This window comes from Homalodisca vitripennis, chromosome 2, assembly GCF_021130785.1.
Source record: "Homalodisca vitripennis isolate AUS2020 chromosome 2, UT_GWSS_2.1, whole genome shotgun sequence".
In the NCBI taxonomy this organism is placed as follows: Eukaryota; Metazoa; Arthropoda; class Insecta; order Hemiptera; family Cicadellidae; genus Homalodisca; species Homalodisca vitripennis.
In genome coordinates, this window is record NC_060208.1 from 110,106,502 (window position 1) to 110,120,945 (window position 14,444).

Below are 14,444 nucleotides of genomic sequence, written 5' to 3' on the forward strand. Positions count from 1 at the left end.
TACGCCACTAATATCTCCACTGTGGCTATATACTGGGCGATCTTAATTAGTGTCACGAGACTAACCCGAAATAGATGGCCTTTCGCAGTCAACGTATGAGATGGTAATTACTGAAATTATATTGTATATGTGTCCAAAATCTGTCTCCTTCTGTTCATGTAGTTTGTATAATGAAACTGCATGTGCATGCAATATGTTAAAGATAAAACTGTAGTGCAAAAATGAACGCGATTGGACAGAAAACAAGGCCGTACGATGTACAAACAGGCTGATACAACAGGGAATGTTTTATATTCTCCACTATATATAAAGTGCAACTCTGCTTGTCAATATGTGCAGTAAATTACATCCTGAAAGTCATATATGAAAATAGATAGAAAACTGACAAACATTGAATCATGTTGAGTGTTCCACTACACTTTTCCCCGGATTCTATCCACCAATTTCAAATAATAATTCATTTACAGACAAACATAAATGTATGCTTATGAATTTCGGTAATAACGGGAATTTGACATCGACCATATGATGAAATTTAACCCCATTCACCAGCTAAACTGTGACCGGTAAAATAAAAAATATAATCATACTTTACTGTCAAATAAAATTAAGTTTTGCAATATAATTTAAATAAAATTCATAAGTCTGGTTTCCCAAGTCGAATTGTAAAACTTTTGTGATGCATCGATAACAAATAGTGTCAAATATACTCGTATCATGTGATCTTTTTTGTAGATTATATTTTAAATAGGATTTGAGCGAACCTCTGGTTTACCCACAATCGGGCTTCAAATAAAAGCTTACACCTAGACATTTTACCTACATTTAAGAGTATTTGTAGGGTGAAAGTCCAGATCACTTTCTTGATTCATCGTTTTCACCCTAGATATTTGCCTTCTTTAGCCATATTTGATGGAAATTAGGACATGCTTTGCAATCAACAAATAAAACCACTAAGTATAATTCCTCTTCCCTAACAAAGCTCCCAGAACAGTGAATTAATTTCACCTTGGGACTCTGTATTCTTAGCGCCAAACGCGTTTACTACCAATCCTGGTTAACACATAAGTAATTGAATATTCATGCCAAATTAAAATTATATCCGTCTTATATTGTGATATCGCGACCAGTCATTTGATTCATTGCTTCTGTCCAAGGGTTTTCCGCATCTGTTTACATTGGTTGACATCAGGCCATATTCTTGTGACGAACCCTTAATATCAATATGGCTTGAATACATGACCTACTATGACAGATGAATATCGTTTTTATCATTGAGTTATGCTACTTTACGTTTAATTGGGTCGAATGGCAAACTCAATATGCGGATATACAATAGAAAACATTGTGCAGCATTAGAGAGTAAAAATACGACTGTAATTAAAGAATAGACTGTATAAAACAAATGGACGAACAAACTTTGAAATGTTTTACTGTTAGTGATTGTGGATTCACTACCCTAACAGTTTGGCCAGTAAGAGCAGGGGTTCTTTAAGACTCGACGGTATTGGGGTATATGCTTTTAAAGTTTACGGGTTTTATATACTGTTTATCGTTAGATGACATAAATGCTCTTTATGACATAAATTGAAGCAGCAACGTTATTATAAACTAATGTCACAACTTATGAAGTTAGAGATTCACTATAAATCCTACAGAATGTGAGACAAGTATTTTCTCTGAGCAAATAACAAACATACACTTACAGTTACGTATAGATCTTAATTTTTAAATTTTAAATCTTAAATTTACGTTACAGGATGTTTTTTAACGAAGCGACCACAGTAATGGTACAAGATAAATAAGGTACATAGTAATTTATCTTATACCATAGAGTATAAAAGAAAAAAACATTTAGTTTGTTCTGAACATAGTGTAATTAATTAAACATTGATCGAGAATAAATGCAGCTAAATATAATAGACAAAATCACCTAGGGCTTGGAATAATATGTCAAAGAGCAAAATAATAGACAGAAGAGTTTGTATTATTCTCATTCAAAAGCGTATTTGACATAAAACAGAAGCAGATTCTTTATATGGAAATGGAAACCTGTGTAGCGAAAAGGCCAACAGCGTGTTTCTAAATAAGATTACTAATAAGCTCTTTATTTGGTAATCTTCTGTGACAGGACAAGTTTACAGACCTAAAAATTGTCCTGGCTCTAAATTTGATTTTCAACAGGTTTCAGTATTTAGAGAAGTACTTTTTTAATTTTTACCCATTTAATATAACTGTTCGGAGTAGAAATATTTCGATTGAATGAGTTAGTCGTAATTTGTTCTGAATATTTCTATGGTGTGATTGTGTGCGGTGCGTTTGCGCATTTGATTTGATAATTTATTTACCGGTCCAAAATGTCGGACGTTGAGGACGACTTTATGTGTGAAGAAGAGGAGGATTATGGATTGGTAAATATAATTTCAAATTCAGAATCGTGTTTGTATCGCCTCATTGTAACGTTACATTGATTTAAACTATGATTCCCTATCAATTCATTGATCTTTAGCTCAATTTATTTCTCTTATAAGGGCATGCCACTTAGCCATAGCCTGGGTTTTAACATAGACATTGTATTTTAGTTATTATATCTGATTTGTGTCCCTAGATTTTTGAATAAGTTATCAGTTATTGTTTGATTACTGTCATAGCAGTAATATATAGTGACCTGGTTAAATTATTATTCTTTTTTGCCTTGAAAAATTGATAAGGCAAATGGGTCTATATTTTTCTCTGAGACAGCTCAACTAAAATATATTTTGGAATTGAAATAGGCTAAACCACTAGACCTATTTTATGAATAGTAATGGCCGTTTTTCTTATATTATAAATAATTATCTATACAAGAAAGAAATGTTTAAATTATCTCTAGACTAAACAATCAAAGTAAAACTTATAGAGAATTGTTGCTCAGGAGCTTGGTATTATAGCCTAATCACAATTATATGTGATAGTCGCTTCTTGATTGGCTACTACCATATGACGGTTTTATTTTTCTTGATATAAACAAATTTTTAAAACGACAGTTACGTCCTTGTTCTTTCAATTGTTTTTCGAGTTGTGTTTCTATGTAGAATAGCCCATAAGAAACATAGGTACTTTGGTATTACCTGGAGATCACTATTTTTTGGAGAAGTTTCCAACAGTATTGGATAGAGCAGACTCTATGATTTACTGTGAAAATCACATGTCTATATGTCGATCGGCTCTTGTTTTCTGCCTCCCAAGAGGAAGTGATGCCGGTGAGAAGGAAGACACTATCCCTACCTACTACTTATTATCACGCGATACAAAACAGGTTTTTAATTCCAAAATGTTACTAGTAGCACTAGAGTTAACGATCACCTTTACTCGTGATCTGAGCTTGAATTTGGGTACTATCTTCAGGGATTGTTTTTTTATTGCCAGGAGTGTGGGGTAGCAATGAGGTGCTTAATGAATCCCGCACGCAATGATGGCCAGCGGCTTTTCTGAATGGTACTTTCCTGACCCCAGATCACGTGCCAGATTATATCCAACGTAATCTGATGTCGGAATAGTTGTAGTATGATTTAGGATGTGATCTGAGGTTGGTAAAGTAGCCATCAGTGCGAGTGTGGGCTCGTGTGGCGCCTTCGGCACCCTGCACTTCTAGTGAAGCAAGAACATCCCTCGAGGTACCTAAATTCAAGCTCAGATCATGTTAGCGTTGTTAAATTTTTATATTTGTAATACATACATGTGCAGTTATGTACAATATACACTATACATTCCTGTAATACAATAATAAATAGATAGGGACGGAGTGACCTCCTGGCCGACACTACTCCTTTTCGGGAGGCAGAAAACAAGTACCGATTGTCTTAAAGATGTAATTTTTCAGTCAGTCAGTCAAATAAAGTCTTTTTTCTAAATATTTGGTTTTTAGGTTCCCGGTAAGAAAAACTCTTCCAATAATAGGCTAGTGGCCTCTGGATAATACCAAGGTACTGAAATGTGTTGTATATCAAACCATTGTTAATGTGACATTTCATTCTTTAACTCTTTTAGTGCCGAGTCTCGCTCCTAGAGGAGACGTTTCTACATGAAAAGTGCCGGACTCTGGAACGAGACGATTTCTCCCATACTGGCTGATGTCATACCAAAGGCTATTAAATGAACTAAACTAACCTTTTCAACTATTATTTCTACTTTGTACTGCTATTAGATGATGTAAACAACTAACTACAATGCAACACTTACTCAGGTGGATCGCGATCGTGGTGTTTTGACGAGTAACAGAGTGTTTTTTTACGTTATATAATTGTGCGTTTTTATTAATTAAAAATTAAAGTTATATTAGATATTGAAAGTAGTAAAAAACAGTGATGACAGTCACTTAAGAAAACTTTTACAAGATGTTTGTGCCGGTTTTACGTCAGTGTCTATGAAGACACTGTTGAGTTTTTGAAAATTGTCTGAGTTTATGTATGTTTTGAGTTTTGTTTTAGTAAGTAATCTTATATTGCACATGATTTTGCATTGTTTTTATCTCTAAAGTATTTAAATTTAGAAAAGAATTTAAAAAAAGCTTTTTATTGTGAAAGATAAACTTTAACAGAATGTTTTTCAAAAACTGCTTTATTAGCAAAACAAACCTCTAGCACTTGGATAATTTTTATAACTGTTTATTGTACAATATTAGGTTATTGCACATGATTTTAGGTTGTTTTTAAATGCTCTTTATCATAAAACTAATTAAATTTAAAAATAAATTTTTCTTATAGTAGTTATTTTACTTTAAACTGGATTATTTTGTTTCTATAGAAAAGTCATTGTCTAAAGTGATTTTCAATTTTTGAAATTGTATAAAGATCTTATTGTTATATATTTTCTGATGCACAATTAATTTACCTTCCAAATGAATTAAAATGGGGTTTTTAATTATCAAAAATAAATTTTAGGTGAATTTTTTTCTGAAACCTTTTGTTTTAGTAAAAATAACCTCTAGAAATTAACAGTTTTGTTTATGGTACAATATTTGGTAATTACACATGTTTTTAGATTTTTTAAAAATGCTCTTGATAGAGAAATATTATTCAGTCGTCAAAGTACTGTCTCTTGACGATGTTTTCCAACTCTTGTACTTGAGTGAAAATAGTAATTTGGCAAGGCGTGTATAAGATAGATAGCACGTCTAAAATCTACAGTATTCACCCTATAAACAATCTTAATAGTTCAGTTATTATAAACAGTATATTTGACGGTTTGATAAGAGGTACAATCTGGTTTTGAGAAGACCTTTTGGAGAAGAAATTAGTGGGTGAGCTACAAAAAGTAACGCCAAGAAGTACACATTTGCGTCTGACATGTTGCACAACAATGAATGAGCTGAGGGCTGAGCTTTAGGAGAAACATATATTGTCTAGAATTGGCGGCGGATTAGCGGCATCGTGTGTTACCGCCCTGCCACTCACTTCTGTCGTGGCTAATGTCGAGTGTTCCCCATATGTACAGTGCAAACTTTAAACTTTACAAGTAGTCACTCGATCCAGTGCTCACCGTCTACCAATTACAGCTTGTATTGTGGCTGAGGCTTCGGTTGGTCTATGAAAGATTGCTCCTCATATACGTTCTGATTGGTCTTCAGATTAGTTAAAACAAAGAAATTGATTTTATCTTTTGATATCACGGTCACATCCAAACCTCGCTGAGCTGCGTTCACACGGACAAAAAATTGCACACGTTTTGTTTCCGACTGTCATAATAGCATCTAAACGAGCACAAGAGCTCTCGCGAGCGCTGCCGTAACCAGTGTTGGACAGTTGTTTGCAAGAGATGGAGGTCAGTGTCGGCTATTAAAATTTCAATTATAAACATTGCTGAGACATGACAGCCGTGTGTGAACTACATATTGACTCACAGAGCAACCAGCGACACAACTGAAGCAAGTACTTGCGACATTTCTCATAAGTAAAATCCCATTATGCGACAGTATTGTACAAATTCTCTCGCAACTTGCTGGTGTAAACGCAGCTTGTGTTGTCGCTAGTCTACAGAAGGCCAGCCGACCGAATCAACCACGCACGTCAGTTTTTGTCCTCAGAGCGGGATTGGTTGGACGACGGCAAGAAATCCAGTCAGTTCTCTGATCAACTATTTACTTTCAACGACTTCCCCGCACACGTGACAATCGGTCAAACGATTTGAACTGTTCAAACCAAATAGTTCAACATGTGTAAGGAGTCTTATGCCATGTTGTTTCGTAGTCTATGACTGTATTCTAACAAACATGTGGCGATTCACAGCCTTTCGAGCATTATTTTACTTTGTAGTTGTGTTGTCAATTGGGTGATTCAATTCTTGCATCATCGTAAAGGTTAAATCAAATATTCATGTATTGGCCGGTAGAGGGGTATATATTTAGAGCCACAGTACTTTCGCGGGACTCTAACTAGGGCTACCGCCAATGATGATCTGCAAAAGCGTGCATTATGCATGAATTTCAGACTCCAGGAAACATGCATGGATATGCATAAATTTTTTTTAATGTCCACAGATTTTTCACTAGAAATGGATCGTTTCTGATGCTCAATACTGCAGCTCCTTTCACTTGATTCTGCCGATACCAACAGAAGTGCTTAATACGCTTAAAAAATTACGATTTCGCAATATCCTATTAATATGGGGAAGCTGAATCTCAAATAAAATTCATTTATTTTTATACTTCAACTTATGGTCTTTGCATTGAGGTAAACTTTCTGTCCCGTCCATAACATGTACTTATTTATAAAAATCAACTAAAATTACCACTCCTTTTGCAGTATTAACCTGAAAATCTGATAAAATGAATAAATAAGTTTATAAAAATTAAAATATTTATTTACGTTTTAACTCATAGAAATATGGATTATATTTAACAGCTTAACCCTTCAAGCTGGTTTGACGTGTATAAAACGTCATCCCAAAAGTGTAGTCAGCTGCGGTTTGACGTGTATTTAACGTCATGACGACATTCCGTCATGTGGTGAAATCTGTTGTTATTTTGGTGAACTATATCGGACTCAGGCTATATGGAATACGTTGTCTATGAGTTGGTCGATCTTTTGCAGCTGTTTGCAGTCAAAAATGAGTGCGACAGAGACAGCTGTATTGTTTACAAAACTGAGCATCTGACCTTGACATTGTGCGTACTCAGTTCGTTCGCGCCGGTGCAACTTGTTGCTATGCAATGCGTTCTGTGGTTGTTGTCTTGTGTTTTTAATATTATTTTGTTGAATAATATAATGGCAAGCTACATTTTATAGTTATCCCAATCAGTGTTGTAACTTTAGAATCACGTAGGAGTGTGTATAACTTACATTTATAATGTAGGTTATTGTGAAATGTGCAGCAACGTGTTGGGTATATATATCTTTGTTTGGTTAGAGTGAGGTTATTTTCGGGAGTGTTATTGCATTTAATTTTTCTTTTTGTAATTCAATAAAACAATTGTGTTGATAAAGTGTCTACAGCCCCAGAAAAAAAAGGTTTTTGTAAAAGCTTGCGAAAATTTGGCGCGATCTGGAAAAATAGTCCCAGGGCATAGCAGCATAACAGCAGGGTCCGGCTTGCATTTAAATACTCCCGCCTTGAAGGGTTAATGTGCATTGTGAAATATTGTTCCGTCCATAACAAAAATGAGATCCTAGAAATGCTATAAAATATTCCTGTTGCATAAATATATTTTTAACTATGATAATATATAAATATAAAACATTGGATTTTTTGAAATTTGTAAATATAATTCACATAAAAATGTTTTAGATATTCAGAAATTTTTCCGAATGTCCCATCCATAACAATGGAATGGCTCTTAATGTAAACCTACTTATGTAGCGTAATAACAAATCAGAATATGGGAATGAGGGAATTACTTGTTGCCGACATTGCTTCTTTTTGGAAGACGGAAAACATGAACAGGGCAATTGGCAAATGATTCATCTTGAGCCGCTTCTCAACCACTTTCAATGTGTGCGAGCCATTTAGTGTTCAATACGCTTGCATCCCTGTACATTTGTCACTAGTCTACATTCAACCTGTCTTTGCCGACTGTACATATTAGACCACAGACCAGGTGTCACTTTTTGTTGGATATTATTTTGTTTTCATTTAAATTTTATTAGTTGGCAAATATGTTAAATATCAAACTACGCTGTTTGTATATAATGAAAGTTAGCTCAAAATTGCAAAAAGCCTAATACAGTTAGCCTATTACAAAAAATGTATGATGAGTACAGTACTTTTTTATTAATAAGTTGAGTTACAGGTAAAAAGGTTTGCTATAATTTATTTTAACTGTATTGGCTCTTCCAAATGATGACGTTAGCAGGGGATAATTTTATTGTATATAATATAGACAACGTAATGAATAGGCTATATCCTCTTTGGTAGATTCATTTTTATCTCTGTAATCCTTAAGTGTAGTAGGAATCAATGATGGCCTAAACCAGAGGTCTCTGAGAACTTAACTTATTTTCTGAACAATAGTATTGTTATTTATTTCACTATTTCTCTGCTAGTCTAATCTTCACCTGTCAAAGATCAAAATAAAATAGTTCGAAGTTGTTCAACAGATTAACTTGCCAGCAGTCGCAAGTCAGTGACGGTTTAACTTGGCAAAAGCCATTAAGGGGGTTAAAATTTAAAAACCTAAACATTCATTTATTGACATCTTAGTGATTTGATATTCATAATTAAGTTTGTGACCTTTCTCATAATGGAATTTAAGAGAAATATTAGGGATGTATTAAAAATAAATAATAAACAGTGAAGATTAATGAAACGTATTAAATTGATTTACTGGTTTTAGAGTGCAGTGACTAATGTATAGTCATTTATCTAAATACTTTGTCCAAAACTGTCTGTAATGTAATGTATAAAAAATTAACTGATAAATCTGATAAAGTGGATCAAATGTGTTCTGATGATGGAGGAAATGAAAGAAGTCACTCTTTTGTGATACACCCGTTTTCATATGCTTACACTCATTTGAGCTTTAGGCTGTTCATATGTTATGATAAAAAAGTACAATTGTAGACACATGTACTTTATGAACAGCAAAGATGACACAATCATAAATTTACAAGTAACCTTTGTTGCAATTGAAAAAAAGCCAGTAACAGAGATGCTAGAAACGAGAAGTGAAAGTTTAATTTCGTATAATGATGGTATTCATGTGTATCATGGGACTTAAAATTCTAAATATCTCAAGTCGTTAATACCTCCTTATTGGTCATAAAAATATTAGCAAATGGTTTTTGAACTTAATTAGCTCGAGAGAAAGAGGAATTGTTAAAAGAGTATTTAGGTATGTTCAAAAATTCCCGATGCTAGTCAATATTTTGTTGATGTGTCTTTATAAAATATTTTAATGGACATTGTATGTGGTTCAATTATTGTTTTTTTTTTTTTTTTTTTTTTTTTCAGTAATTTTCAAATAGCTTTTCTTTATCACTTTAAGTTTTGTAGTTGAAACTGATGAAAACGCTGCAGCTCTGGGACGGACAGTTTTTCTCCACGTTCAATTTTGCTTGCCTTACTTTACCTATGGTTAAATTTATGTCTCCCGTCATAACTGTCATGTTTTTTTGGCCACTCGAACTTGGTTTAGTTGGCCATTTATCTGGTGGAACAATTGTGTTGTACACCTGTTATTACAAATGCACTGAGCAGGTTACTATTACTAAATAAGTACAAGATAATTTAATTCCTCATGACATCTATAAACTCTTTTTTCCAATATTTGAGTCAACTTTGTTTCTTGTTGTTTTTAGACCAGTTTTCTTTTTAATACAGTGTTCTTATGATCTAGTACTTTTTTATTTGCCGGGAAGAAACTGCTTTTGCAGTAGCAGTACTAAATTTTTCTATCGATGCAGAAAATGGATTGTTAGTCAATGCAGAGAATGAAGTTTATTGCATCACATATGCTGTTTTAGACTTTCAAGAAAAATTGGTCCTTTACTTATAATTTAACTAACCATTCTGTCTATACGAGTATGCTTGCTAATATCCTCTGGTTTTTCTTCTGCTCATTAAGAGATGATGAAAAAGACTCAATAGGCAAAAATCAGGTGGACAGTACTGTCACCTAGACTTCTGACTTCAAACTTGAAGTAGATGAATTATGTCCTCTTTCAGCTTGAAATTACAATATGGAGCTGTAATCTTAGAATTTACCAGAGTTGAAAAATAAGAGGCACCTAGTATATACTAGACAACTACAAATGGCCATTGTTCATACTAACAAGTTTTAGCTTGTTTTTCTCCACTTTAATTTGTTAATACATGGTGAAACAGTTTTTGCTATTTTTAATATTCTAACTTTATTTGCTTTATCCAATAATACTTCTTTTAATAATACCTAACAATATAAGAGCATCTGAAAATTGTTTTAATTGAAGGTACAGTTAAAAAAAAACCTTTTCCAGATGTTTAATCTTAACCCTCTCTCACACACAAGACTTGGACAACTCAACACCACTGTGAAACGCGAAATCTGCTTGAGTCATGTGTTCCGAGTTGATGTAGCGAGTTATTAGGGTTCAATAAAACCGTAAGCACCTGGAATTATTATGAGCGGGAGAGGGTTACCAAAGGTTCATTTCTGCAAAACCCTATCATATTAGTCATTTCTGTTTTCATAATATAAAATTTACTGTAATTTAGACTAACTAATGTGAACTTTGTTAACCACAACCAGTGGTTATTTACCATTATACATGTTTAGTATCTTAACTAAAAACTCATAGACACTAGCATAATTCACTTTTCATTCTTGCTTACATTTTTATACATTTATTCGTACATACTCTCTTATGTACAAACATAAACAATTTCAGGCATTCATGTGCAAATGCAGCTGTAATTCACTTGTACAATTACTGACTAGCACACATACGAGGTGTGTTCAAAAAGTATCCCCGGATGCCCGAGCACTTCAACAACAGACGAAAAAATTGATGAAAATTTTGAATTTTCGCGGGTTACGTGTATTCGAATTCGATTTTTTTTTTGTGGTGTTATGTTGGTACATATGTCTCTCACTTATGTTGACAATTTCGGCCATTTTGAATGTTCAGTTAATTGTTGACAACTGCTTTGCTTGCACGTGTTTTTGTTTGTCTTTGATTTTTACCTGTTCAAAAAAATGGAACAAAGTACCTGTATCAAATTTTGTGTGAAAAACTAAATTAAGTGCGCGGATGCATTCTGAATGTTGACTGTGGCATACGGAGAAACTACTTTGGACAAAAGCAACGTTTATCGGTGGTACAAAATGTTTTCAGAAGGCCGAGAAGATGTGAACGATGAAGAGCGTGCCGGATGCCCGAGCACTTCAACAACAGATGAAAAAAATTGATGAAGTGAAGAAAATGGTATTGGCCAATCGTCGAATCACCGTTAGAGAAATTGCTGAGGACCTAAGCATATCGGTTGGCTTGTGCCATTCGATTTTAATAGATAATTTGGGCGTGAGACGGGTCGCCGCAAAGTTCGTACCAAAATTGCTCAATTCTTATCAAAAACAGCATCGCATGAACATTGCTAATGAGATGTTGGAATCTGTCCGCGCCGACCCGAATTCGCTCCAGAGGGTAATAACTGGTGACAAATCGTGGGTTTATGGTTATGACATGGAAACCAAAGCTCAATCATCTCAATGGAAGCTGCCGCACGAACCAAGACCGAAAAAAGCACACCAAGTTCAGTCGAATGTGAAGGTTTTGCTTACAGTTTTCTTCAATTGCAGGGGCGTGGTGCATCATGAGTTCTTGCCACAAGGTACAACGGTGAATAAGGAATATTACCAGTATGTTATGCGCAATTTGCGCGAAGCAATCCACCAGAAACGCCCGAATTTGTGGAAAAACAAAAATTGGCTTTTGCACCACGATAACACCCCTGCTCACACATCGCTGCTTGTACGCGACTTCTTCGCCAAAAACAACACACTAATGATACCGCAGCCACCGTATTCCCCAGATCTGGCCCCCTGTGACTTTTTTTGTTCCCGAAACTGAAGAGGCCCATGAAAGGGCGACGCTACGCCACGATTGACGAGATAGAGATGGCATCGAAGGAGGAGCTGAACAAGATACAAAAAAATTATTTTTTGAAGTGCTTCGAAGATTGGAAAAAAACGGCACAAGTGTATAATATTCCAGGGGGATTACTTTGAAGGGGACAAAATAGATATTCACAAATAAATAAATAATTTTTGAAAGTACACAAAATTCACGATACTTTTGAACACACCTTGTATACAAGGTGAAACATTCATTGAGTGGTCAGGAATACCATTACTAGGCAGTATGCTCCAAGGCATTTGCTGCAGTTAACGTGTTCCTTAGTCTGGAGAATATGTAGAAAAATACAGTAAAGATATTGTTATTTTATTCATTTTAAAATCAAAAGGTCCAGTTATTTTGAGATTTTTATTTTTGACTGTACCGTTTTACAGGAGTATTCAGAAGACAGCAACTCAGAACCCGATGTGGATCTGGAGAATCAGTACTACAACTCCAAAGCATTAAAAGAGGATGACCCTAAAGCTGCCCTGGCATCTTTCCAGAAGGTTTTGGAATTAGAAGGTGGCGAGAAGGGAGAATGGGGATTTAAGGCTTTGAAACAGATGATTAAAATCAATTTTAAACTGGTAAGTTTTACTGCAATTTTTTCATGTTGCACTCATTTTAATTTCAGTGTTAAAAATCAGGTTCCCTTACTATAAATTCTGTATCTCTGTAATAGATTAATAAAAATGTGTTATTTGTACAGCTTAACTATCAATTGTCAAAATTTCATATTTGATTATCAATCTTTGTGTTACAGAACAACTACCAAGAGATGATGGTGAGGTACAAACAGCTGTTGACCTACATCAAGAGTGCTGTTACCAGAAACCACAGTGAAAAGTCAATAAACTCTATACTCGACTATATATCTACATCCAAAAATGTTAGTTGATGCTGCTTACCTGATGTTTTGTCATATAAATTTGTTTTGTTATTTTTAGGTCAGGTCTTCAGCCTATTAAGGAAACTGTTAGTTTTTGGGTATCCTGAGCCATTGTTAACAATAAACTGTAAGGATTTAGTAAAAAATGGTTTAACAATAAATTGTAAGGATTTAGTAAAAAATGTTTTTTTTTACTGAATTTGTCAATCAACATCACTGGATTGTAGCTATCTAAATCTAGGCTGGTAAAAACTTAGATTAGGACTCAATGTAACTGAGTAGAGCTTTCAAGTCACAAGGAATAACAATATTAATTTTATACCCATTCATGTATGTAGGAAAATATAAATTTGTGTGTTTAAACTTGTTAAGATGCCTTAAATGTATGTATTGTATAAAGTAGAAGTCATATATTCAGTGAAATTTTGTTAAGCTTGTCTTAAGAGCTATAATGTGATTTAACTACTTATGGTATGTGTTTTTTTTTTCAGATGGAACTACTACAAGACTTCTATGAAACTACATTAGATGCTTTAAAAGATGCCAAAAACGATAGACTGTGGTTTAAGACAAATACTAAGCTAGGGAAGTTGTATTATGATAGATCAGACTTCAACAAATTAGCCAAAATTCTCAAACAGCTTCATCAATCTTGCCAGGTAATTCATTATCACATTATAATACTAATAATTGAAACTTGCTCCCTTATGATAAATGCCAAAGGGAGTTTCTACAATTTTATGTAAAATACAATGTGATATCAGGTAAAAATTTTTGTTTGTCTTATATTTTTGTGGTCAATTCTTTCTTCTGATTGCGATTGTCAATACCAGTACAGAAAAAAAATTAACATAGAAGAAATAAAAAAGGTACTTGTGGAACTCTTGTGATGAAGACAAGTCTATAATAAGATATTCTATTTTGGATTTTTTAATGTAAATATTCCAATTGGGGGAGTCATTGTTTGACAACCCCAAAATTCTTCCACTAAAAGTGGCCAAAAATAAAGCAACGTTAGTAACACTGTTCAAATTGATCTTAGTTTGCTTATGTACTCTTCTGTCCTGTCAAATGTGATTCCTTAACCCTTTTTTAGTGCCAACGTCCGTATATACGGACGTTTGAATAACTACCGAAGAATGCCGACGTCCGTATATACGGCCGTTTGAATAACTACTGAAGAATGCCGACGTCCGTATATACGGACGTTAGGAGTAAAATTCATACTGCAATCATTTTTTAACTTGTTATAAATTTGTTGGTATACAAACAATCAGAATGAACCAATCTACATAAAAAAAATAATAATAGTAATATCGTAAGGTTAGTCAGGTGTTTAGCCATGATAGAAATGGCCGTGGTTGTTGCATCAGACAAAGTTGTGTCAGCTGATAGTTCACGTCTAACCTCTGTGTTTGGTTTGTGTTGCTGCTCCCACAGTGTTTGTTTGTTGATAAATAAATGTTTTACTAACATAAAAAGTA

At 34.1% G+C, this 14,444-nt stretch overlaps 1 protein-coding gene across 1 annotated transcript in view; it reads left to right on the forward strand.

Annotated features, from left to right (window-relative positions):
* Window positions 1-2,262: 2,262 nt before the first annotated feature.
* LOC124354581 (COP9 signalosome complex subunit 2) overlaps window positions 2,263-14,444 on the forward strand; it is a 33,740-nt gene continuing 21,558 nt past the window's right edge. Inside the window, exons 1-4 of the mRNA XM_046805148.1 lie at window positions 2,263-2,411; window positions 12,464-12,658; window positions 12,835-12,960; window positions 13,452-13,619. Coding sequence (XP_046661104.1) covers window positions 2,358-2,411; window positions 12,464-12,658; window positions 12,835-12,960; window positions 13,452-13,619 — 543 coding nt within the window. The 5' untranslated portion in view covers window positions 2,263-2,357. The remainder of the gene's footprint in view (window positions 2,412-12,463; window positions 12,659-12,834; window positions 12,961-13,451; window positions 13,620-14,444) is intronic.